This window comes from Octodon degus, unplaced genomic scaffold, assembly GCF_000260255.1.
Source record: "Octodon degus isolate 3935 unplaced genomic scaffold, OctDeg1.0 scaffold00261, whole genome shotgun sequence".
NCBI lineage: Eukaryota > Metazoa > Chordata > Mammalia > Rodentia > Octodontidae > Octodon > Octodon degus.
In genome coordinates this window covers 2,539,267-2,564,976 of record NW_004524837.1, presented here as the reverse complement: position 1 = coordinate 2,564,976, position 25,710 = coordinate 2,539,267, and the positions used below count along the sequence as shown (strand labels likewise).

General features: G+C 39.1%; 1 protein-coding gene across 10 annotated transcripts in view; it reads right to left on the bottom strand.

The window, feature by feature from the left end:
- Afdn (afadin, adherens junction formation factor) overlaps positions 1-25,710 on the bottom strand; it is a 185,254-nt gene that overhangs the window by 27,490 nt on the left and 132,054 nt on the right. For all 10 annotated transcript variants that reach the window (XM_023706500.1, XM_023706508.1, XM_023706503.1 and 7 more), the window contains 2 exons: positions 23,299-23,402; positions 21,399-21,485 (listed from right to left, as the gene is read on the bottom strand). In XM_023706500.1, coding sequence (XP_023562268.1) covers positions 21,399-21,485; positions 23,299-23,402 — 191 coding nt within the window. The remainder of the gene's footprint in view (positions 1-21,398; positions 21,486-23,298; positions 23,403-25,710) is intronic.

Genomic DNA, 25,710 nt, shown 5'->3' with positions numbered 1-25,710 from the left:
GAGAAATAAATATGAATGACAGTTTCAAAGCTGATTAATAGGACAATTTCTATAATCAATACATTGTACATTGATATTTTCTTAGTGGTTATCCATAGTACAAGAAGCAGACAGGATATCCAGTCCAAACACCATTAATACACCTTTCTTCTCATTGAATTAAGCAAAAGTAGCTGTATATCTATCCTAACTACTTGTATATATAAATACCAAATGATCTTTCCTTTGTATTTCCCCTTTTTTTTTTGTTTAGTTCTGTCAGAGGTGCATATTCTATTGGCATCTAAATACTGTAGATGTTTGAATTCAGCTAAACAATCCAACTCTGTCTAGCATCTATATTAGTGGGTTATCCTCAGAAGTTATTGACTTGAGCCTTTTACAGCTCATCATATTAATATGGCTTTACTTTATATACCTCATTTTCATACTTTTCTGCTGGATGGTTATGACCAAGATAAAGCAAGACCTATATAGCAAGAAATGTAACTTTTGTATCTGATAAAGTCAGTCAGGTACCCTCACGATTTATCCCATAGCCCTGTACCGCACTTTGTAGCGTGTCAGTGTCCTTTGTCAGTGTCAGTCATGAGGATGAGTCACGGCCATTGCTTGACCAATTTGCTCTCTGTGAAAGCCCGAGAGAATGTTTTTTCTCTCCATGTGACTCTCCCCAGGCACACTATACATCATCAATCACATTCCTCTGTGGCTCCATAATCTTCTTGATCAGAAAATTTGGAGCACAACTGAGTTACATGTTGTTACAGTACAGGTTCTCCTATGTCCTGAGTCTTCACTGACCTTGAAAGCCTAGGGACAAATTTTGGCTGACCTTGCAGCCCTTCCTTTTCTCCAATTTTGAACTGCTAACTAAGGCTGGTAACCCTCCAGAAGAGAAGCTTATTATTAACCTGCAATATACGCAATTCGGTTTACCCTATGAGTCTAAATATCAAACATCTTTGGCATATCATGGAACAGGTATTTTCCATCAAATATTGGTATGTTGAACTTTAAGTGCTTACAGAATATGAAGGAAAAATAATTTTATAAAAGTAGAATAAGCATTTACATAATTTTACAAAGAAATTTAGAAATCATATATAGAATTGTAACAGGACAGACTTGTGACATTTTTTATTCTTGTCCCTTTTTTTCTCCATTTATTATCCCCCCCCCAAAAAAAAACCCTTTACTTGAGAGACATTATGGCAATAAATGGTATGTCATGACAAGAAGTACATATTTAGAAGACCAGGATGGCAGGCACTCCAAGCATGACCCCTCTATTACACATCACCATCCTCAGTGCAGCCGCCTGGCTCACAGGCACCAGATAATAGAGCTACTCAGGGTGAGAATCTCACCAGCCAACCACTAGTCTCAAAAACCTGCTGATGTACCCCAGGATCACTGTCCCACCCATCTCATGCATACAAATGCATTGCTTTGCCCCGTCATGATTCTCAGCTTTTCTCCTTGCCCACTTGTCCAATCCTCAAGTTCTTGCTTTCCTTTTATTTGTGTTGTAACTTTCTATATGTAATTCCTCTTTTAAGTTCTTATACTAGGGAGAAAATACAATATTTACACATGAGTCTGGTTTATTTCACTTATATCTTCAAAAGGCATCCACTTAAAATGAAGGCTTCGAGTTTATCATTCTTTATAGCTGAGTAATACTCCATTAAATAAAAGTACCACATCTTTTTCAATCATTCCACATGTGACGGGCATCTTGGTTGTTTCCAAGATCTGGTTATCACAAATTGTGCTGCTATAAACATAGGTACACACATATCACTACGATATGATGCTTTCAGTTCCTCTGGGAAAATTCCCAGTAGGGGATAGCAGGTTTGAATGGAATTTCCAGTCCTAGTTTTCTAAGGAGTTTTCACACTGATTTCCATAATGGTTGCATCAGTCTACACTCCCACCAACAGTGGAGAAGGGTTCCCTTTTCCCCACAGCCTCTCCAACATTTGTTGTTGGGTGATTTCTTTATGGTAGCCATTCTTTCTGGGGTGAGATGGTATCTCAGTGTTGTTTTAATTTGCATTTCACGGATGGCTAGTGATGAGCATTTCTTCATATATTTATTTGCTTCTTTAATTTCATCCTCTGAGAAGTGTGTGTTCATCTTGGATGCCCAATTCTGGATTGCGTCTTTAAATTTAGGGGTCCTAATGTTCTTTAGTACTTCATAAATTCTAGAGAGCAGACCTTTGTCTGAGTACTTATTAGTTAAGATTTTTTTTGAAGTTTGTGGGTTGTCTTTTCACTTTGTTGGTAATTTCTTTTGATGTGCAAAAACTTCTGAATAAGAGGTGGTCCAGTTGTTAATTCTTTCAAGTATTTCCTCTGCGATTTGATTTTTGTTCATGAACTCTTTGCCTACCCTTATGTCTTCAAGAGATCCTCCTACTTTCTCTTCTAGGAGATTTTGTGTTTCTGTTTTACAATGTTCAGTTCTTTAATCCATTCTGACTTTAGTTTAGTACATGGTGACAGACCTGGGTCAAGTTTTAGTTTTCGGAATGTAGAGAGCCAAATTTTCCAGCACCACTTGTCATATACTTAATTCTTAAGCAAATATTAAAGCAATAAAACCAATCTACACAGAATTGTTCTATCATGAAAGAATGTAAGACCTAAATACCACATAATTGCAGAACATCAATATTCTACTTAGTCATCATAACTATAACAAAAAAATCCCTCAATATTGGATAATTTATTGTAACTATCACAAAAAGCAGTCACAGGTCCTTCTCTCTCTCCATTTCCTTCTTCCTCTTTCTTTTTCTCACCCAACAGATATAGCCCTTTGATCTTGGCCTCCCCAGACTCCAGAACTGTAAGCCAAGTAAACTTCTACTAGTATAAATTTTTTTAAAAAGCAGTGATACTCATGAAATCTTACTTAGGTATTACAGACAATATCCCACAATTGAGTTTACATATCTTTAGGACACAACAAAGAAAAGTTCAGTCGTTTCAATAAGTTATGAAGTACTGAGTCAGACAAGAAAAAAAATTAAGTATTGTAGAAAAAAAGAGACATGATTTCAATAACTAACTTAGTTAAAATAATTATTTATATTATCTTAGAACTATGTAATTTTCACTTGAAAATTATTCACGCTTCCTCCCAGTAGTTAGCAACTTCAATTCACAGATTTCAGGGCTAATGTCTAATTCCATTTTTTCTGTTTGGTGGAGGTGGGGTGGGGATGTCAGGCATGCAGCATGCCAGTTTTGTGAACATAAAACCATCTTGTTCATGTCTTATCTTTAAGACAAAAATGTTAAATTTTTTAATTTAACAAAACAACTCAGTTTTGAGAAGTAGTATGCTTCATGCTTGACATGGCTACATTATCTAGGAAATAAATTTATATAGTTCTACACAAGGTAAAGTCAAGTATTTTCTCTTTCTCCAGCCTGGATCCTCTAGCCAGTGTTTTTCAGTCTGGTCATTGTGCACTATTCCTGTGTACACCTACAGTCCCTTCTGCACCCACAACCACCACCAGCACCAAGCTACACAACCTCCATGTCACTCAACACTACTAACATTACATGACAGCCATAAAACTATCACCTGGATAATTGGCAAACTTCGTACTTTTCAAATAAATAAATAAAACATGCATTAGGCATTCAATAAATGATAACGTGTAAAAGAGTACTAAGTATGTTTTTTATTTGAATTCACTCATGCCAATATTAGCTTTCTTGGATGAAGATCTAAAATGTACAACAGAAAACTACTTCTAAAACACAGCCACACTCATTAACCCCATGTGTCAAAATCAGAGCTGTCACACATTCTATAATTTTCCACAATCTATAAATAACTCTGTAATTCCAAATCAGTTGCTCCATGAGCCTGTAATTCATACCATACAGAAGTCCCTACCCTGTCCTAAGCCATGTTCTATGGGTGACATGACACAGCCTTGCCCTGTGGAATGGGTACCTCAGATCAGAGCTGTGCCTGCAGCCAATGGAGCACTGAAAATCCCTCAATTTCTTCTCCTGCAGTCCTACAAATCTGTGCACTTTGACTTGGTATCCTCAGCCTGGTATTTTTAAAGTTCCAAAACCAAGAGTCATTTGTTGTTCTGCTTCTCACTGACAGGAAAGTAGCACTTAATGAATGAAGGTCATAGTGGCATTGCTGGTGTAAATGGGCACTTGCCCTTGTCTTTTGGTTAAGGTGACGCTGACCTTGTAATTTAAAAAACAGAAAGTACCCTCTTAAGATAACCAATTACTATCATATCTGATAAGTAAAATGTTTATCAGTAATACTAGTACTATAACATTTTCAGTAATACTGATATAAACAAGAAAATACCAAATATATATTTTAGAATTTTTTTTCTCCCAGTGGTACTAAGGATCGAACTCAGGACTTGTGCTTGCCAAGCAAACACTTATTCCACTGAGCTATCTCCCCGGCTCCAAATATATATTTTAAAACAATTAATTAAGCCTCCTCCTCCTCCTCCTCCTCCTCCTCCTCCCATTTGTGGTCTGTTTTAGGTTACCATTAATGAAGAACTAAATAATTTCAGTTATGTATTTCAACACCCATAATAAGAAGACTTCACAAAATCACAAAATGGGCTGGTCTAATATTTGGAGTGTAGTCCTGTCCTGCCTCTCCCTTACATTCACTTCTGGCACTTTTAATGGGGGCTATAGTAGGAGGGAACACTCAAATCCACTACTGTCAGGAATGGATGATGAAAAAGAAGTAATGCCTAAGAAATGATAGTTTCCTTTTTCTTTCATTTCAGGAATTTATCCTATTTCTAGGTTATAATCATTTTTTTTAACTCCAACTAAACTGAACTTATAAAATATCTGCTTGTCACAAAAGGATTTTCATTTGAGTAAATAAACATCATGACTAATTTCCGGAAACCTGAATTCAAAAGATCAGTTAGTGTCTAGGTTGATTAATATCAACTTTAATTAAGTCAGTGAAATATATGTGTGTAATAAAATAGTCTTGGAGAAAGAGAATAGAAGACAAATGTGAGATACAAGAAAGGATCTACAATATTTTAAGAGGTATTCAAATATTGGCTAGATTTTGGGTCTTCAAAATGTATCCCAAATTCACCTTACTTGCTGAGGGAACATTAGTATTTTCTGTAAGGCATAAAGTCCTTCATGAACTTCTGTGAGAATACTGCCAGCTACCAGCGCCACAACTCCATGTTCATGAGAGCCTTCTCTGTAGAAGGCTTTACCCAGGCCCTTCCTGTTTTCCCCCTCTGCTGATGTGAACCCCCCACCCTCCACGTGCAGCTTACACCACTGTACAGCAAACTGTAACTTGTAGATAGAATGACTATCAGAAATTACAGTTCTATTGCTACTGTAATTATTTTAGAAAAAATTACAGGTGAATACCTGGAGATGAAAGAAAATTTACAGAATTTCTAGTCATACATGTCAAATGTGTACAGGTAGTTTCTTTAAATCCTAATTGCCATAAGCTTTGCTCAACTGTAAGGTATCCACTTTATCAATCTAGTCATGGCAATCCTGAACACAGCAGAGAGGTGTTCTGCCTCACCCCTAGCTGCCAGCCATGCAGGTAGGTGCCAGTAGGGGGACAGGAACCTAGAAAAACATTTACTTGCTGACCTATAAAAATCATAAAAATCATCACCATTATGGAACTCTTTTACTACCGGGCCACTTCTTTTGGAAAAAAAAAATAAATAAATAAATAAAAATAAAAATAAAATAAAATAATTAACTTTAGAAACAGTATATCACTTAATTTGTGTCATTTCTAAACAATCATACACAAGAAAATCTAGCCTAATAAGGCTAAATTCAAAATTTATTAACTATCTGCTAGCTTCTAGATTACAGAGATGCAAAACTGAAACTCATCTTATGGCACCATTCCTTTCCCAATCAAGAATGGAAAATAAACCCCATAAGGTATATGCTGCATGTACACAGGGATCACTACATGTCCTAAATATAAACTAAGCAAGAACTGATCAGACCCACTTACAGGAACAGAGCAGCAGGTCAAAGCTGTGGGTGAAAAGGTGTTACATGGTCTGCAGGTATGCAGTCCCATACAGCAGACATGAGGCCACACATGAGCAAAGCACGAGAAATGTGGCTAGTCGAGATGAAATATCTATGTGTCAATCACTCAGATTTCAAAGACACATTAAAGAAAGAGAATATAAAACATCTTATTAGTAATTTTTGTATTTGCTACATGCTGTAGTAGCACTTCGGGTAAAATATGAAGTTATATTCATTTTTAAAATATAGCTAAAAGGAAATTCTAAATTACCTATCAGGCTTACATTTCTACCAAACAGCACTGCTCTAAAAAGAAGTACACACTTTATTAGTAAGCATAAGTACTAACAATAAGTGTATGCAGGTAACTGGCCCAAGAATACCAAATATATGTTAATACTACACATCCTGATTTCTAATCACAGGAAAAGCAACAATAGCTATTAAAACCAACACTAAAGTGAAAAATACTAAGGCCAAATAACTTTAAGCATTACTTGGCAAAAGGGATTAACATAGTAATGGAAAATATACTGTTGCATTTTGGTCTACTTACTAACTACAAAATTAAAAGAATAATTATAATCATTCAGGATTAGCCATTCCTCATGTACCCAATGAGCTCTTTTGGAAAGCAGCTACACATGCCACTAAATGTAATTTTGGAAAAAACTTAAATACCAGAAATAAAATGTTCAATATCCTAAAGCACATTGCCCCCCGAAAGCACTGAGAGCAAGGCCCTAGCACTGCACCGTGCTGCACCCACAGGACTGTGCTTGGTCTTGTGCACCAGCATGACAAGCATCACGTACAAGGAAGCAGAGCTCAGCAAAGGCTGGAGACATGGGCGATCTAGAAAATACACTTTTTGCTTGGTGCCTGTGGAGGGATGACCGAAAGCAGGGCAGGGTGAGACTAGGCAGAACAAAACTACATTTCAACTTCACCCATAGAAAATTATATAAGAGCATGAGAAAACAACAACAAAAGGCAAAAACAGAACTAAATACTCATGATCCCTTACACCTGTGAGACATACACACCTCTGAGTTGCCCAGGTATAGGATAAGGGAAAGGCGGCTCCCCACTGTTGGTATCTCTCACTCTCTCCCCAAACACCTCTCCACAAGCCAGTAAAGGCACAGGTGTCTCCCACATGCACAGGCAGGCACAGGCAGAATGAGCCTGTGCTCCTGACAGTCCCACAGCAAACTGAGTGTGTGGGAGTGTGCATGAGTAACAGTAGAAAAACATTCAACACAATCCAAAAGGAAAAAAAAAAAAAAAAAACCAGCAGCAAGAGGAAGAAGACAGCCTGCCAAGCAGCAGGGACCCAGTGCCATTGTTCTCAGTAGAGAGTGCCTGACTGAAGTTGGAAACAATGGGGGTGTTGCAGTCTCTGCGCTAGGTAGAGCTGAAATGCAGCAGGCAGGCTGGCCCTGCTCTGCTCCCAGGGCTTTTTCTCATGCATTCCATCTTTATCTCCAGACAGACTATCAAAATTGAAAGCAGGTTTTCAGAATATTCTAGAAATGTCTCTTTTGGTAGGAATTACACCTTCGCTTTTAAATAATCAGTTCTAAAACTCATTCTTTACATAAGCTCTACCCATGATAACTCAAAGTAAATAAGTTGTCCTAATAGACATTGCCTTGTAAACAAAGTAAGCTTGATCTTTAGGAGGTAAATTCTATCCAGATTCCTTTGTTTACCCTTTGTGTTATATGCAAAACAAAATAAAAAATCCACATCATTTCCCTCACCATAAAAGGACAGAAATCAGTTCAACAGGAGATTTTAAAACTAGGTCTCACATCTGAGCCAGAGAACCACAGTCCCACTAAACCACAGACGACACGTGGGAGGAGGTCGTGGATTATACCAGAAGGAAGCATACACTGCTCTTCCTAGACTCTCAAAGTTGTGAGAGACCCCAGAGAATTTCACTTTTAAAAGAAGCTCACAAGGCTGTGTTTACTGCAGGAATGTGCCTACAAAGAGACTGGACAAGCCAGCCAGTTGACACTTCACCCAGGATCATCACATATATGTGTGCCACAATGGAGAAAGATGTTTTTTTTTTTTTTTGAAGACTAACAATTTAAGTTCTTATTATATTGTTTTAATATTGTAATAGGGGCTGGAGGTATAGGTCAGTAACACAAGTGCCTGCCCGGCAACCATGAGGTCCTGAGTTTGATTCCCAGTACACTCCAGAACTTATTATAATAAATATTGTAACAGAAGTCAGTATTTCAGTTAGTCAAAAAAATAAGTATCTATGTTATAGTTATAAAATCAGTGATTCATTATTTTACAAAATTTACAGTTTTGTTTTTGGCACAAAAATATTCTAAAACACTTTCCAAATCCATAAGCAAATCCATATGGGACACTGTACCATTTCATAAAACGTAAGAGCTGTCTGGTATTTTCATAGAAGATACTTTGCAGTCACACTGGGTGCTTCACAACTGATTTTTAAAGAGAAACCCAAAATATCCTGACAAGGTCTTTCCCACGCAGTGTAACACCATTAAAGAACACAAGAGAGAAGGTCACAAATCCTTCAAAGGACTAAATTATAGTTTACGTGCAGAACTTGTTCTTCAGCAAGAAGAAAGCATATTAATAAACAATGTCTTTATTCTCATTTTTAAGACATGGGAACCTTGTGTTTTAAGACTTAAAAAACTTTTAAATCAGTGTTTCACTGGAAGTACCAACTGTAAGATTTTTAATTCACTAACCATTCACTTTCAGATGAAACACTACAATATCCTAAGTACTTTTAAAATTATCATTTTATGTTCACTTTAAAAAATGTTGTAGAGAAAACCTACAGTAAAACCACCTACTATAGCCAGAGAAGCTACAACACGGACAATCAAATGGAAGCTCTCAGCAAGTTAGGCTGCTAGTGATTTAAAGCATTTTTCACCATTCTGTAATCAGAAGCTTACTGTAACACAGCTTTTTTTCTTGAGTAAAAGGCACAGAAGAGGTAGGTTTTTATGAACCTTCAGAAGCTGTAGCATAAATACAGCAACAACCATCTGGATATGTGGTTACAAGCTACTTTACATGATTCTTTGCGAACAAGTTAATGGTTAACAAGTTTAAACATGCTATGGTGGAAGGAGAAGCAGTCTGTAAAGATCATAGTTTGCACAAGAACATCAACATCACCCTAAAGAAACTCACCACTGATTTTGTCCTTCCAACAACAGAGAACCACATTTTCATCTTTAGGATTACGGCATCAGAGTCTTGAGCTGAAAAAAAAATAACTGCCTACTTCTGAGTTTTCAACAGCAACCAACACTGCTGCCTTCTCAAACTGGGATCACCACAACAGCTGGATGCTGTGACAGTGTACTGCATTTACCAATACGGGCGAGGACCTATGTATGCAACACTCAGGCTCTTACGCAACCAGCCTGCTCTGATTCCCACTCACTCTGTACTTTATTAAACTTTAAAAGGAGCTAGAAAAATACAAAGGGAATTGTTTGTATTTTAAAAATCTAAATTAACAGGAAGCATCATGTTGCCTGTTCCACAGATGAGTAAGAAGTACCATGCTGACCTACCCAAAAGCAGTGTCTCAATAAAATATTCTCAACTGTTTCCAAATCATTTGGATTTTATAAAACTTAATCACCATGTGGAAGACAAGACAGAAATAACATTAAACATAGTTCAGGGTTATGGCAATTGAGACTTCCACTGATTAAAATAGGAAAAAGGTCTGGGCTGAATACAAATCCAGTTAGAGCAAACAGTAGAAACACTGACACAGGAAGGCACGTAAGGTCAAAAAGCTCTTCTACAATAAAAGATACAGGGCTGGACAGTGAAGAGACCCACATGAAAACAGAGGGTAGATACTACTGTTGACCACAAGCCAGGAGCAGGGGGGTGTGCCGTGCAGGGTTTAGTACTCCAGCCAGGAGGCTAACTACTAGTAGGACCACCGTCACAAAGCAAAGAAATGAGTCTCCAGCCCTCATGCAGACTGCCCTGCCCCGCATACAAAATATACGCTGAAGTCTGGAAAGGCAACTGAAGGCTCTAATCTACACAGACACACACACCTGCCAACTATACCATGTTGCTGTAACAATGTACATATCCAAGATAACTCTTGCTGGGCCTTCATGTCAAGTGCCACAGACATCCTAACTAATATGGAGGAAACAGGGTTGCTTTAAGTAATTGAGTCCCCAGTGAACTGCTATCTCACTTCAAGACAAGTTTCATTTCTGAAAATGGCAAACTTCTAGTTAACAGATGATTTTCTTTTAAGTTTTTTCCTTCAGGTCATCCCACAAGCAGACTCCCAAACTTTTTTCTCTCTCTCCATTAGACTGCACGTTATTTTCTTAGGCCCCATATCTCAAGTGTTCAAAACCAAGCTTCCACTCCTGGCCAACTTTCCAGTCCGTGGCTTTCTTTAGGTTTCCTGCTTCATCAAATGACATATTCAAAACAGAACCGGAATTCATCTCACTATTTCTTTCACCCATTAATTAATCTGCACACTGTCATCCAACAATAGTGTATCCGCACCCATGAAGACCCAGAAACTGCTTATCCTTCGATAGGGGCAAGAGGAAACACTTGATTTCACGGGGCTGCCTTCTGCTGCCCAGGCTATTAGACCTTTCAAGAGAGAAAGGAGTGTTAAAAAGTCTGTAAGCCATAGTCCAAAGTAGTTAAGAATCAACTTTTACAATGCACTGTGGGCATATTATGTCTTCATTTAAACATTTCCAGAGACTCTTGTCTCATCTGCAATAAAACCCACAGCTCTGCTGAGACTCCACTACACAAGACTATACCTGAAGGGGTAGTCAGCAACCCATACCTGTTCCTGTGGCTTCCTGGCACACAACTGTACTCATGTCTTTAAGAGCAGCCCCAGGTTGCCTGCTCAGTGTAACAGCATAACCATTCAGTGTGGCAGAGCCCCAAGGGGCCTTCAACATGGCCTTCTGCTGAGAAAGGCTGGCCCACAACTACAGTATCTTGCTCAGCCTGGACTTAAGTCTCCCCTACCCCTGAGGTACATGGCCTTACTTTTGACACTTTCTACCTGCCCTTTACTCTGGCAACCTTAACTGACCCTTCAAGTTTCTGTGTAAAAGCTGTCTCTTCAGCTCACTCTCCAGATCTCTTAGCACCACGCTCCAAACACCCTCTCAGCAGGCATTCTAGTGTAGATAGCAACCTGTCATGCTGCCCCTCAGCTGTCATCTTCTCCTTGTCCCTCAGGTGGTAGAGGGTATGTAAAATTCACTGCCTACAATTTCAGATGGGTGTGGCAGAAGAAACTTGTACCAGATGAAATAATAACTTTCATGAGAGTAAAACCTGTATGTTTTTTCATTAAGTTTATTTTGTAAGGTGTAGCCATCTTGAGACTAACTCTAGACTCTTATGGAACTCTTTTTTTTAATTACTTTTCTTCCAGATTTAAATTCACGTACACTATTCACAATGGAAAGCATCTGCAAAGATCAGAAAGGAGACCAAAGTAAATACCATCCCCACGCCGGGGAGGAATCAGCTATTCCCTGAACAGATGGTGGGGGCTGGTGAGAAACAGGCAATGGCCTAGGGCTCTCTGCTTATGGAGTGCCCTGTTCAGAGTGGCAGCTGTCCTTGCCTCCTTAAAAGGGCAGGTAGCAGGGAGCAAGTGTGAACTTGGGCAGGGCTCAATGTGTCCAGAGAAGATGTGCCACATTTGGTTAGTAGAAACACTTCTCATAGCTGTGTATCTTTCTAGCATGTACTGTCACTAAGCTCCACAAAGCCCTACTTCTGTAATCCTGTATCACAAGTAAAAACCCTGTTATTCCCAAGTCTTTAAAATAGAATCTTTTAAAATGTCTCTCTTAGAATAGGAATGAAGAAAAAAGGTAGAAATTTAAAAGTTACACTGTGAAGACTTACACTCTACTTTTCACAAGTAGGCATTCAAAATTTTGGAATAAGTATTATCTGAACAATTACTCACTGTCTGTCTCTGTCTCCTTCCTTCCTTCCTTCCTTCCTTCCTTCCTTCCTTCCTTCCTTCCTTCCTTCCTTCCTTCCTTCTTCTGTGGCTGGCTCAGCCCACCCCGGGGGCAAGGCTGGTGCAGCATGTGGCACTGGGTATCAAACTGTGGTCCCTGTGCACTTGCCTAAACTTGCCTAAGCAGGCGCTTTAGACCACTGAGCTATCTTGCCAGCTCCAAGTCACTGTTTTCTTATTAAGTCTATTCCATTGTTACTAAAATTAGCAAAGAACCTAATGTGAAAACTGCTTGGTTTCCTAGTCACATCTTGCAGATCACTCAGTCACATCAGTCTCCTCAAAGTCAGTAACTGGGCAACACAGCTGTTGTCTTATCACAAAAGAAAGATTTTTGCAATGGCAAGGACTCTTGTTTTTAGAACAAAAGTGATCTGCCACAGATGTAGAAGGAAGGCTGGGTCTTCCTTGGAGGCTCCTTTCCATATGGACAAATGCCAAAAGACACAGCAGCTCAGGGGCTTTGCCCCCCCCCCCCCAAGAGAGGAGTGACCAGCAGAGACCACGATAGAGAGCCAGGTATAGAATGATGAACTAGATGCCAGTGCAGCTATGCTGGCAGCACAGGTAAGGTAGGGCCAAAACTATGTGCAATAATTCAGAGTACAGTACCCTGGATCTTGTGTCACCAGCCCTCTTAGCCACAGATCTGCCCCTTAGACCAGCGCTGGTCCACAAGTAGGCACAGACTTCTTCAGGGCTCCTCATAGTGCCAGGCTTCCTGTCTGCACCTGACTCCCAGGCTCACCCATCTTGGAGAAAATACAGCTTGGGGTGGAGCCCTTTCCTTTGGCCTCTTGCCTGTACAACTGAACAAAGACTCAACTGTGACTTTCAGCTCCACTCATTATTCGAACTCCCCACCTAACACCTGGCAGTCCAACAAGGACAGAGGAGAAGCTCTAGACAAACAAACCAGAGGAGGGCCAGGTGGCACCCAGGCACTAGTCCTCCCTCCCTGCTGAAGGGAATGCTGGCTCCTCTGTGCTGGGAAATGAGACCACAGAGCAGAAACCTTAAAATATGGAAGGGTACATAAATCAAACTTGTGTAGTTTTAGATTAAGTAGTTTTAGATTAGAAAACCAGTGGTTTGAGACTGAGAGACTTTTTACGCTGGAAGAGACGGAGACTCTGATATAAGTAACTCATCTCATAATCCAGGAAGATGCAATTATTGTGTTCTTCTTTGTAGTGCAGCATGCACAGAACCCAAGCCTTAGAAAGGTTACACCAGCATGGACATCTCTCCAGTATAACATGTCAGTGTGTAAAAGTAAGTTTTGATTCTAACTTTTTATTTCCCTGAAAATGGACCCTGACTCAGCTGGTAAGAGGAGGGGAAAAATAATTCTATTTCTGACTCCTTATTCACATCTCCAAATGTTCTAAGTTGTAAATCAAGTCTGGAAATGTGGCTCATAAGCACGACTGTATTTGGAAGGAGAGGAACTCAGGATGACGAGATAAGTGCAGAGGTTCCAGATCTACCTTCTTCAAGTCACAGGGACCCTACGTGGCTCAGCTGCCCCAAGGGAATACTGTCTGCAGCCTGACCCTCACAGCGCCCATACAGCTAACCTAGAAGAGGTCCTGAGACATCAGTGTACCAACTCCTCCTCTGGCAAAACCTTCCCTTCTCTGTGATGCTGATAACAGAGTACAGGCACCTCAGCTATTCACACCAAGTCTCAACAATGCCTACGTATGGCACTCTTCCACCTACTCCCTGGCCCGCCAACCTGAGGCTGTAAAAGTGCACACATACACCACACCTCTGCGTGGTTGGTGTTTGCATCACTGTTCACACCCACAAGATACATTCCCCCAGTTACTGATATTCCAAAGCGCGGATGAGACACCACTTCTCCCATGATCCCCAGGCTGTGTTAGCAGGCACTAGCCATGTATCCCACTCCTCTAAATTCTCACTGATGAAGATTCAGGGTACTCACAATGGATTTTAGTATAACTAATATTATGGATAATATTTTCCTCATATCTAACTCAGTGACTATTATTCTGATACAGTTTGTAGTTTATGATAATAAATTAACTTACAGGATTAAAGACATATGGCAATACATTCCTTAGAAAGAAAAAGTTGTTCCTACTTATTCATATTTTAGGGAAATATTTTATGCCTACTGAATGCCAAGTACTGTGTTACAGAGTAAGTACATTAGAGAGAAATGCTCCAGAGTCAGCTGATGATGAGAAAGATCCTAAAGGATCTAATTCCAGTTGTGCAAAGTGCTTGAAACAAGAGCACAGAAGGAGATATCCTGAGAAAAACGACAGTAACACCAGACAAGTTGCCAGCAAAGTCCTATGAAATCAGCACATGTGAGCCTTGTTCTGAAAAGCAGTTCAAGGAGCAAAGATAACCAGAACAAGGAAAGCTGCCAGGTACGTCAGTAGACCATCAGTTTACTGCTTCCAGTTAAGAGCCAGGATCTCAGATCCTCCGGGAAAATTCCCAGTAGAGGAATAGCTGGTTTAAGTGGGATTTCCAGTCCAACTTTTCTAAGGAGTCTCCATACTGATTTCCATAACGGTTGCACCAGTCTACATTCCCAGCAGCAGTGGAGAAGGGTTCCTTTTTCCCCACAGCCTCTCCAACATTTGTTGTTGGGTGATTTCTTTATGATAGCCATTCTTTCTGGGGTGAGATGATATCTCAATGTTGTTTTAATTTGCATTTCATGGATGGCTAGTGATGTGGAGCATTTTTTCATATATTTATTCACTTCTTTAATTTCATCCTCTGAGAAGCGTGTGTTCATCTCAGATGCCCATTTCTGGACTGGGTCTTTAAATTTTGGGGCCCTAGTGTTTTTTAGTTCTTTATAAATTCTAGAGAGCAGACCTTTGTCTGAGTACTTATTAGTCATGATTTTTTCCAAATTTATGGGCTGTCTTTTCACTTTGTTGGTAATTTCGTTTGACGGGAAAAAACTTCTCAGTAAGAGCAGGTCCCAGTTGTTAATTCTTTCAACTGTTCCCATGCGATTTGATTTTTGTTCATGAACTTTTTGCCTACCCCTGTCTTCAAGAGTTCCTCCTACTTTCTCTTCCAGGAGGTTTAGTGTCTCTGCTTTAATGTTTAGATCTTTAATCCATTTTGACTTTAGTTTAGCCCAGAGTAATAGACCTGGGTCAAGTTTTAGACTTCGGCATGTAGAGAGCCAGTTTTTCCAGCACCATTTGTTCAAAGAGGCTATCTTTCTTCCAGTGAATATGTTTGGCCCCTTTGTCAAAGATAAGGTGGCTGAGTATGTTCGTAAGGGTTTCAGCATCTTCTAACCTATTCCCTTGATCCTCAGGTCTATTTTGTTGCCAGTACCATGCTGATTTTATCACAGTAGCCTTGTAGTATAATTTCAAGTCAGGAATTGTAATGCCTCCTGCCTTGTCTTTGTTGGCCAGGATTGCCTTTGCTATTCCAGGCCTTTTCCGGTTCCAAATAAATTTTAGGAATGATTTCTCTAGCTCTGTGAGGTAAGTTGGTGTTAGTCTGATAGGGATTGCATTAAATGTCTACAGCAATTTTGGGAGTATGGCCATCTTCACAATGTGGGTTCTTCCTATCCAGGAGCATAGACTATCTTTCCATTTTCTGAAATCCTGTACGATCTCTTTTTTAAGAGTACGTTTTCCTTGAAAAGATCTTTGACTTCTTTAGTTAGATGAATTCCAGGTATTTCATCTTCCTCGGTGCTATTGGAAAAGGTATTGTTTCTATAATTTCCCTCTCAGTGTGTTTGTTGTCTGTGTAGAGGAATGCTATTGACTTTTGGGTACTGACTTTATAACATGCTATGCTACTGAATTTCGTATTAATTCTAGTAGCTTCTTGGAGTTTTTTGGGTATTCCAAGTAAAGTATCATGCCATCTACAAATAATGATAATTTAACTTCTTCTTTACCTATTCTTATTCCTTTTCTTTCTCTTGTCTAATGGCTGTAGCTAATGATTCCAGAACTATATTCAACAGGAGTGGTGATAGAGGACATCCTTGTCTTGTACCAGATCTAAGAGTAAAAGATTTCAGTTTTTCCCCATTTAGGATTATGTTAGCTACTGGGTTTTCATAAATGGCTTTTACCAGATTGAAGTAGAGGCTATCTATTCCAATTTTCTATAGGACTTTGAACATGAATGAGTGTTGGACTTTGTCAAAAGCCTTTTCTGCATCAATGGAGATGATCATGTGGTTTTTAGTTTTCGCTCTATTGATATAGTGTATTACATTTCTAGATTTTCGAATATTGAACCATCCTTGCATCCCTGGGATGAATCCTACCTGGCCATGGTGTATGATCTTCTTGATGATTTGCTGTATTCTATTTGCTAGTATTTTATTGAGGATTTTGGCATCTATGTTCATGAGGGAGATCGGCCTGTAGTTCTCTTTCTTAGTTATGTCTTTCCCTGGTTTTGGTATCAGTGTAACACTTGCCTCCAGGAATGATTTTGGGAGGATTGCTTCCTTTTCAATTTCATGGAAGAGTTTGAGGAGTATAGGGACTATATTTTCTGTAAATTTCTTGTAGAATCCAGCTGTGAATCCATCCAGACCTGGGCTTTTCTTTGTCAGTAGGTTTTTAATTACATCTTGTATTTCATTGGCTGTTTTTGGGCTCTTGAGAGTGGTTATATCTTGTCGATTCAGTTGTGGTAATTTATACCTTTCTAGAAATCTGTCCATTCCTTCTGTGTCTTCTGTGAGAGTAAAGATTCTCAAAGTAGCTATTGATAATCTTCTGAATTTCCACTGGGTCTGTGGTAATTGCAAACTTATCATTCCTTATTGCTTGTATTTGAATTTTTCTTTCCTCTTTTTGATGAAGTTGGCTAGAGGCTTATCGATTTTATTTAATCTCTCAAAGAACCAGCTTTTTGCTTTTTGCTTTTTGAATTCTTTGAGTTGTTTTCTTCATCTCAATTGAATTAATTTCTGCTCTAATCTTTATGATTTCTTCTCATCTTTGGGCTCTGTGTTTGGTGTGCTCTTCCTTTTCTAGTTGTTGAAGGTGCAGCATTAGAGTATTTATTTTTTCCCGTTCTGTTTTCCTAATGTGTGAGTTCACAACTATGAATTTCCCTCTGAGAACTGCTTTCATTGTATCCCATCAATTACGATAAGTTGTGCTTGAATTTTCATTGAATTGTAGATATTGTTGAATTTCTTGTTTAATTTCATCTCTGACCTATTGGTTGCTGAGTAGAGCGTCATTTAATTTCCATGCATTTAGGGTTTTTTTCTGGTTTCTTTTGTCATTTATTTCCAGTTTCATTGCATTGTGGTCAGATAATGTGCATGGGACAATTTCTGTTTTCTTACATATACTTAAGCATGACCTATGGACGAGTGTGTGGTCTACTTTAGAAAATGAGCCATGTGCAGCTGAGAAAAATGTGTATTCAGCTGTGTTTGGGTGGAACACTCTGTATATGTCCACAAGTCTATTTGTTTCAAGCTCTGGTTCACTTCTGTTATTTCTTTTCTAAGTTTTTGTCTGGTTGACCTATCTTTTGGGGATAAGGGGGTATTAAGGTCTCCTGTTAAGATTGTGGTATTGGATATTAGATTTTTCATGTCCACTAAGATTTGCTGTATATAGTTGAGTGCTCTTGTGTTTGGTGCATACATGTTCATGAATGTTACCTCTTCCTCTTGAATTTTTCTCCTAACCAGTATATAGTGGCCTTCTTTATTTCGCTTGTTCATTCTTAATTTGAAGTTGAGACTGTCTGAAAATAGGATTGATACCCCTCCTTTTTTCTGAAGTGCCGGGGCATGTATTATTGTGTTCCATCCTTTGACTTTCAGCCTATGACTTTCTTTATGAGTCAAATGTGTTTGTTGTATACAGCATATTGATTTCCTAATCTACTGTGCCAGTCTATTTCTCTTAATTGGTGAATTGATCCCATTTACATTGATGGTTATAATTAAGATGTACTGACTTAGGATCGACATGTTATTTACCTGTTGTCATTTACTCCTTTTTCTCCTGTGTTTAATTGTTTGCCCTATTTAGTTGGTTGCTTCTGATCTCATTCGTGGAATTCTGATCATTTTGGTCCCTCTCTAGAACATCTTTCATTAGCCTGGGTTGGCTTTGTCATCATGAGATTCTTTAGTTGTTCTTTGTCATGGAAGTATTTCACTTCTCCATCAAAGTTGGAAGAGAGTTTTGCAGGGTATAGTAGTCTAGCTGGAATTTGTTTTCATAGAGGACTTGAAGTACTCTGTTCTATGCTCTTCTTGCCTTCATGGTTTGTGAAGAGAAGTCAGCCATTAATTCTGATGGGCTTTCCTTTGAATGTGATCTGCTTCTTTTCTCTAGGGGCTTTCAGTAGATTATTCTTGTGCTGAATTTCTGGGATCTTGACTATTATAAGTCTTGGTGTGTTTTTGGGTTGAGGTTACTTGGCGTTCTGTATGCTTCAGTTACCTGAATATCAGATTGTTTCTTCATATTTGGGAAGTTTTCTGCTATTACTTCTACCCATATTTTTTTAATGTCATTTGTATTGGCTCCTTCTCTCTCACTGATGCCTATTAATCTCACATTGTTCATCTTTGCATCATCTCGCAGATGATGGATTATTTTTTCCTGCATCCTAGTTGTTTTTAAGAGATCTTTTCTTACCTTTTCACTAGCAACACCAGCGTCTTCAAGATTTGAAACTCTGTCTTCACTTTCAAATGGTTTTGCAAGCTTGTGATTGCGATTTTAATTTCCTCTATATCTCTTTGACTCTGCTTCATACGATCTATTTCTTTTCTGTATTGCTCATTCAAGGAATCCGTCATTTTTCTAATCTCCTCTATTTTTTTTTTTTTTTATCAATGTCTTTTTTAGAAGCAGTTATTAATTCTTTTACTGCAGTGTTTTTTTCAGATTGGGTTTCCTATGTTTCTGTAGTTGATTCTTTACTTCAGATATTATGAGTTCCGAGAATTCTTTTCTTATTTCAGAAAGTTTTGCTCTGAGTTCCTCTATAACTTTCTGCTGTTGCTTATTTACTATCAATGATATTAATTTGTACATTTGAGCTGAGCTAGTAGAAAAGAATTCCACTCTGAGTTCTCTATAACTTTCTGCTGTTACTTATTTACTATCGATGCTATTAATTCATACATTTGAGCTAAGCTAGTGTCCTCTGCACTTGTTCTGGGTACGCATTGGGTTTCCTCCATATGTTTCTGCATTTGATTCTTACTGCAGACGCTATTAACTCAGGGATTTCCTTTTTTATTTCTAATCTGAGTTCCTCTATACCTTTCTGTAGCTGTTTCTTTACTTCAGAAGCCGTTGATTAATGGAATTCAGCTCTGTGATTCCCACTTTTTTCTGTGTTAGTGTCCTCTGCAGTTGTTATGGGTGGGCTTGGGTTCTGAGATTGTATTTTGCTCCTTCTCATTGTCATTTTGTGTAGCACTGTCTTCTGATCTTTGTTGTAGAGCTTTGGTGCAGTTATAACCTTAGCACCTACTGAAGTTCAGGTGCAGATCTACAAAGTTTGGATTTATCCAGCTGTGCCTGGCTTGGGTCTGGCTGCTGTGCTCAGCTCCTTCCTGCTGCCGCCCTTGGGGGTGAACCTGTTGTGTCCCTCTGGCAAGATGTTCTGCTCTTGGACTAGCTGGGTGGTTCTGTTCCCTACACTCTCTGCAGGGATTGCAGCTGCAGGGTTTGACTCCAGGCCTGTATGCCAGACCTGAGCTGAGTCTGCAGGGCACAAAGTGGAATAGGGTGGAGAGGGAGCTCTCCCACACACTCACTGGGCCTGGGCTAGGAGTGGATCTGGGGTTTCTGGAACGCAACAGAAATTCCTACTTGGTGGGTGAGGTGGGGTGTGGTGGGAACTATGGAGTGGGGGGGGCCCAAGGTGGTGAAAGAGGGTCTCACACATGATGCACCTGGGCTGGGACCGGTAGCCTGAAGGTCTCCCACATACTCACCCGGCCTGGGCTAGGACTGGATCTGGGTGTTCCCGGAATGCAACAGAAATTCCTACTTGGCCGGTGGGGTGGGGAGGTGCTGTGGAGTGGTGTTGGGGCATCCCAAAGGCGTGGAAGAGGGTCTCACCCACGCTATGCCTGTGCTGGGACCGGTAGGTCCCGCTGGCGCAGGGTAGCCGGAAGCTCTCCCACACACTCACCGGGCCTGGGCTAGGACTTGTCTCTGTTTTTGAAACAGCGTCTCTTTATGCAGCTCAGATTGGCCTTGAACTTACTTTGTAGCCCAGGCTGGCCTCAACCACCCAGCAGCCCTCCTTGTCTTACCTTCCCAAAGTACTAGGATTACATGCCCAGCTCTTCTAATTAATACCCCGATGTTAAAATTCTGGTATACAGAAAATAAATTTTTACCCAAAAATTTTCACTATTATCCTTAATTTTCAGAATATACTAAAAGCACAAAGCATTGTTATCACACTGCTATACAGTATCTGAGATATATTTTCCCTATATCTCTAGGGAAAGCTTCACACATTCCCTAGAAATACGAACGGAGGCAACAATTTTAGTTGTTAACATGTTATTTTAAGAAAAACATTAGCATAGATGAATCTAGTATTATTTAATAAATTATTAGCTAAAGAATCTTGTTTGTTCCACTGAAAATACCTGGTTGGAACTCTAAAATAAAGTTCAAGATAAGCAAGTAAGAACTTCATGAGGTCCTGTTACTCCTAGAGTTCCAATGTTAACTTCCTAGAGTTAAGAGAGAGAGAAAAGATTTGTGTGGCTTGGAATATCCTGCTGCAGACAAGTCCTCAAAGTTCTGCGAGCATAGCTGAACAGTCAGAACTCCTAAAAACAATCACCTCCTAAGCTCCAACTGAAACTGAACCAGAATCCTGACTGTGTCATGAGATTTCCTGGACTCTCAGATCACTAAAAGCTGAAAAAACCAGAGATGTGTGATGAAGAAGCAATAGATGTGTGACCATTCTCCTACAGGAAAACTTTTTTCCCTTTGCAGAACTGCTCAAGTGATGCCAGTACCTTTAAACTGCTCAGGCTTCAGGTACCACTCTCCCTGCCCCCGCTCAGGGTTCACTTTTCTATTAACCCAGAGCATTGTGGCTTTACCGTACGGCACCCTCCAGGCCCCAGAAGCAGTGTTCCCTGTTCCCTCACTGCAGCAGCCCTGATGGTGGCCAACTCATTGCCCAGGAAACAAAAGGCAGAGTGGCCACATGGCACCCACTCCCGTACCTTTGCTGCAACGATGCTAAGGCCCATTCCATTCTGCTTTTTCAGGGTCACAGTGATGATTTCAGGTTCTTTCCTCAGAGGCTGGGCCTAAAGAATGAGAACAATGGCTTACTTTGCAGCTGAAATCTAAGTGCTTCCATGTGATTAGGAAGCAGTCAGTCAAGTGCACTACAGGAAGCAAAGAAGAAGAGTGAAAAAGACCCACTGACAGAGGTACTCTTCACATAGCTGGAAAGCTCAATACACATGCTCTTGATTAGGGTCTGGCACATAGTTCTGGTCATAAAAGTTGGCTTTTTAAATATTAAGAACTTGAGTTGCAAAAAATATTAAAACTTTTAACAAGCTAGAAAATGCATCATTAAGACAAAACATCCAATTTTTACCTTATTACTTTTTAAAATAAATTATCAGGTTTTTTTTGTTTCCCAAGAAGAAATTTAAACATTCATGACAGGGGCTTAAACTGTATGTCTCTCTGCAGGTGGCTTGAACCACCCAGTGATACATGTATGCCTGTCCCACTGCAAGGTTTCTAAAATTAACTGTATTATCAAAAAGACCAGTAAGAGTGACTAGATCTATTTGTAGCACCAGTGGTAAATGCTTCCCAATTGGACAGTCATGCAGGCCACCACTGGTGGTTCAAGCTACCAGGAACATGTTAAGCTGATTTCACACTTTCTCTAGGGAAGCTAGTAAAAAAGAGAAAAAGAAGCAAAGCAAGCTATAACACAAATGACCTGACATCTGTCTCTTTTACAAAAATGCAAATCATTTTATTTTAAATGATAAAAACATAGCACCTACAGGAGTCATGCAGCAGCGCTCAAAGTATTCTGCCAAGGAAAACCTCAATGGCTGGGCAACCAAGTTGAGGACTAAGTTACAGTCCCTGAGGCAGGTCAGATTTAAAGAAAGAAACAGTACATGGAAGTTACATGTTAAGTCATATCTTAGTCCAATAGATAAAACTATAAAACAAAACCACTAGTGCATACGCACTGATGGGAACTTAACAAAATTCATGAACATGAAGGCGTAAGAAGTGGAAATTTATACATGGATTTTTAATTTAGAAAAAAAATAAAGCCTACGAGAGAATATTTTGGGAAAAAGTAAAATCAGATATCAGAATTTCTTTTAAAATCAAAATTAGAAAAAGAAACAGTTATTCTTCTAAGAAAGAACTTGCTTCTCTTCAAAATGTAGTTATTACAAGTTACTGCTGTTACTTTGGATTTGACAATTAAAGGTCAGTAAAAAGTACATTTTTGGTGTAACAGAGAAGCCATCGATTCAGCTTTTGGAGGTGGCTCTTGCATAGCTCAAAACCTCAACTACATTAGAAAGCCAACTTGAGTTACTTTGAATTACTTTACAAAGACATATCTTTTTTGTTACTGTTTAAAACCTGGTATGAAGTAGAATTTTCCTAAAGATGTATGAAGGACTTTATTACTATTTTGAAGACTACAAAGTAGCAATGAATAACTTGGTGTATATTTAAGTCAAAGCAAGATTACACAAGAAAAAGATATTTTTGCTAAAGAAAAAAAAAATTTTGTAACATCTACTAAGGCTACTACCATATTACCATGTTTTTCATTTCTGCATTAACATTAATGTCAGTATGATTATGAGCATAAGTATTCTGTATTTTAAAATGTACCATTTGTTTACAGACAAAACTATAGACACTGCCCAGAAGGGAAGGAAATACATATCTATAAGTCAGTTTAAGATGTTTGAATAAAATTGGTCCTAAAAATGATCTCAAAAAATATTTTTCTATCACAAAAATGTTTAGTGCAAGCAAAGAAAAAGCTTGCATGCAATCCTCATGTCATCAGAAATATATTTTATGTCACAGCTCATCTAACATTCTGAGAATACTTGCCAGTTCTGTGTTCTCACGCATAAGGTGACTTTCATAATCTGCACCTTCAAAATATATCGTCCAAGTACCTGGTGAACGTGTGTGAGGAATTAATCTGCAAAATCCTGAGGAGGAAACAAGGCAATTATAACATGGAAAAAGCATACCACCAAGACAGATGATCTTCATCAGGGAAGCAAGAAAAAGTATTACGTACTATCTAATGATAATACTTTTTATACCTTACTCACTCTAAAAACTGAATTACCACCTAAAAATCACGGATTTGTTGGGACCAACAGAATTTCAGCACCTAAATGTAAAGTAAAATCTGGTCTTTTGTTCCTGTGTTCCAAAAGCACTTTTTTTCTTCTCTAAGAAAATATTCAATTGTCTTATAGTTGCTACTTTGTAGAACTGTTGACTCCACTGGACCTGAAGGCCCTGCATGACACTCTGAGTGTCTATTTAGCCAAGAGAAGGCACACTGAAGGAAATCAGAGAATGACAGACATGAGTGTCTGCCCACCTCATCTGACACTGTGTTAAATGACTTACACTGAAGACTTTATTTAACTTGCACTATTCTGTGGTCAGGTATGTCCCTTCTCATTATTCTGTCTAGATTTCTTATGAGTTTATACTCAAATAATTTAAGCTCTTTACAAATAAAGTTTAGAATAATTTTATGTTTTACAGAATATTTTTTGTTATTTTAATTAGGAACAAATGACACTTTAATTCAAAACACATCACCCTTCACTTAATCAAATCTTATTTTGTATGTCTCAGTAATTTGCAACAAAGTTATAACACACAGGCCCTGAGTGAGCCTAAAGCTTCCTCCAAAGCTGCTGTCATCCTGCTGCAGAGGACAGCCTATGCTGGTGGGGAAATGTTGTTTGTGCTGTGTGAGACACTGGCTCTGCCTTGCCTACAACAGAAATGTCTTGTCAACCCTAGTATTTCATCTGGCGGGTTATGTAGACTGCTACTTTTGGTCACGTATGGCAAGTATATCTGTGGTACAGGAAAAAGGAGATATAAAAAATACATTGAGTTAAAATAATGATATAAAGCAATGTTACTTTTTTGGAAGGAAAAAAATCACTGTTTCAATCCAATTTTATTAAAATATAATTTGCTTTCCCTATTTTATGGTACTATGAATTTAATAAGATTTCAAAATATCAATAATTAAAAATTATGTTCTTAATTTTTCAAATGTCAGGGTTCTAACAAGTTCTGGACCATGGTGCCAATGGAGACATGCTTTATGAGAGTTTAAGGAATTCCCCTTAGCCAACATACAAGTCCAAGCTGGTTATATAGTCTTCTCTCACGGCAATTCATTACATGAAAAAACAAAAGGAACTGAACAGTACATAATAGTTCTTTAATCAGCTTACAAAGAACAGAGCATGAAGAATCAACAAAACTGATGTCATAAAACACCCAACTCTTTGTAAGTCTTTTAAAGGCATCTGTGCACTAGGCTGTATATATTATAATCATCTAACACATATGAAGTCAGGTAGCGATGCCAAGACCATGGTGAAATACAACCTATGTCCTAAAATCATCCACTCAAAGACAACCTGAGGGGAAGTTACAAAGAAAACTTAATGAAGACCTCATTACTGCAACATTATTTCCAAGTATTTGCTCCATAGTACATTTGACAAAACTGGCACTTGGTACACATTATAAATTATATACATTTGCAAAATATTAGTAAATTAAGTCTCCCTGCTTGCTTACTGACAAGGCCTCAAAGAGTTATGAACATTTAGCATGCAGCAGGCCCACATGGATGTGGAGAGAACAAGGCAGGCCAACCAAGCACATTCTGTTTGAATTGTTTTTTAGGGGAGGTTTATTTTTTGTTTTTGGTGCCGAGGACCGAACCCAGGGCTTCCAGCTTACTAGGCAAGCATTCTACCACTGAGCCAAATTCCTAGCCCCATGTGTGTGCAGTTGCCTTGTTTTTGGTCTTTTTTGATTTTACTGTATTTTTTTGGTTCAACTCTTTTTTAGGGGAGGTTTACTTTTGTTTTTGGTGTCGAGGACCGAACCCAGGGCTTCCAGCTTGCTATGCAAGCATACCAAGCACATTCTGGAAGCACACCCAACTACAAGGTCAGTGAGCTCAGCCTGCCTGTACACCAGCATTCAGAGGGCCACCTCCATGCTCAGTCATGAGGGCAAGGCTCTGGAGCTTGGCCCTTAAGTACAGGGTAGTACAGTGGCAGAGGTACAAATACCAAGAACCACTCTCAGGGAAAGCATGTCAAGCATCAGGATGGGAACTAAGGTTTTCTAGATGAGTAGGGGTCTAGTTAGAATTTAAGAGATCACTAATGGGGAGAGGGGAGGCTCAACAGCAGCAACTAAGACCTGACATGCATGTAGCACACAGAACAGCAGCCTCTC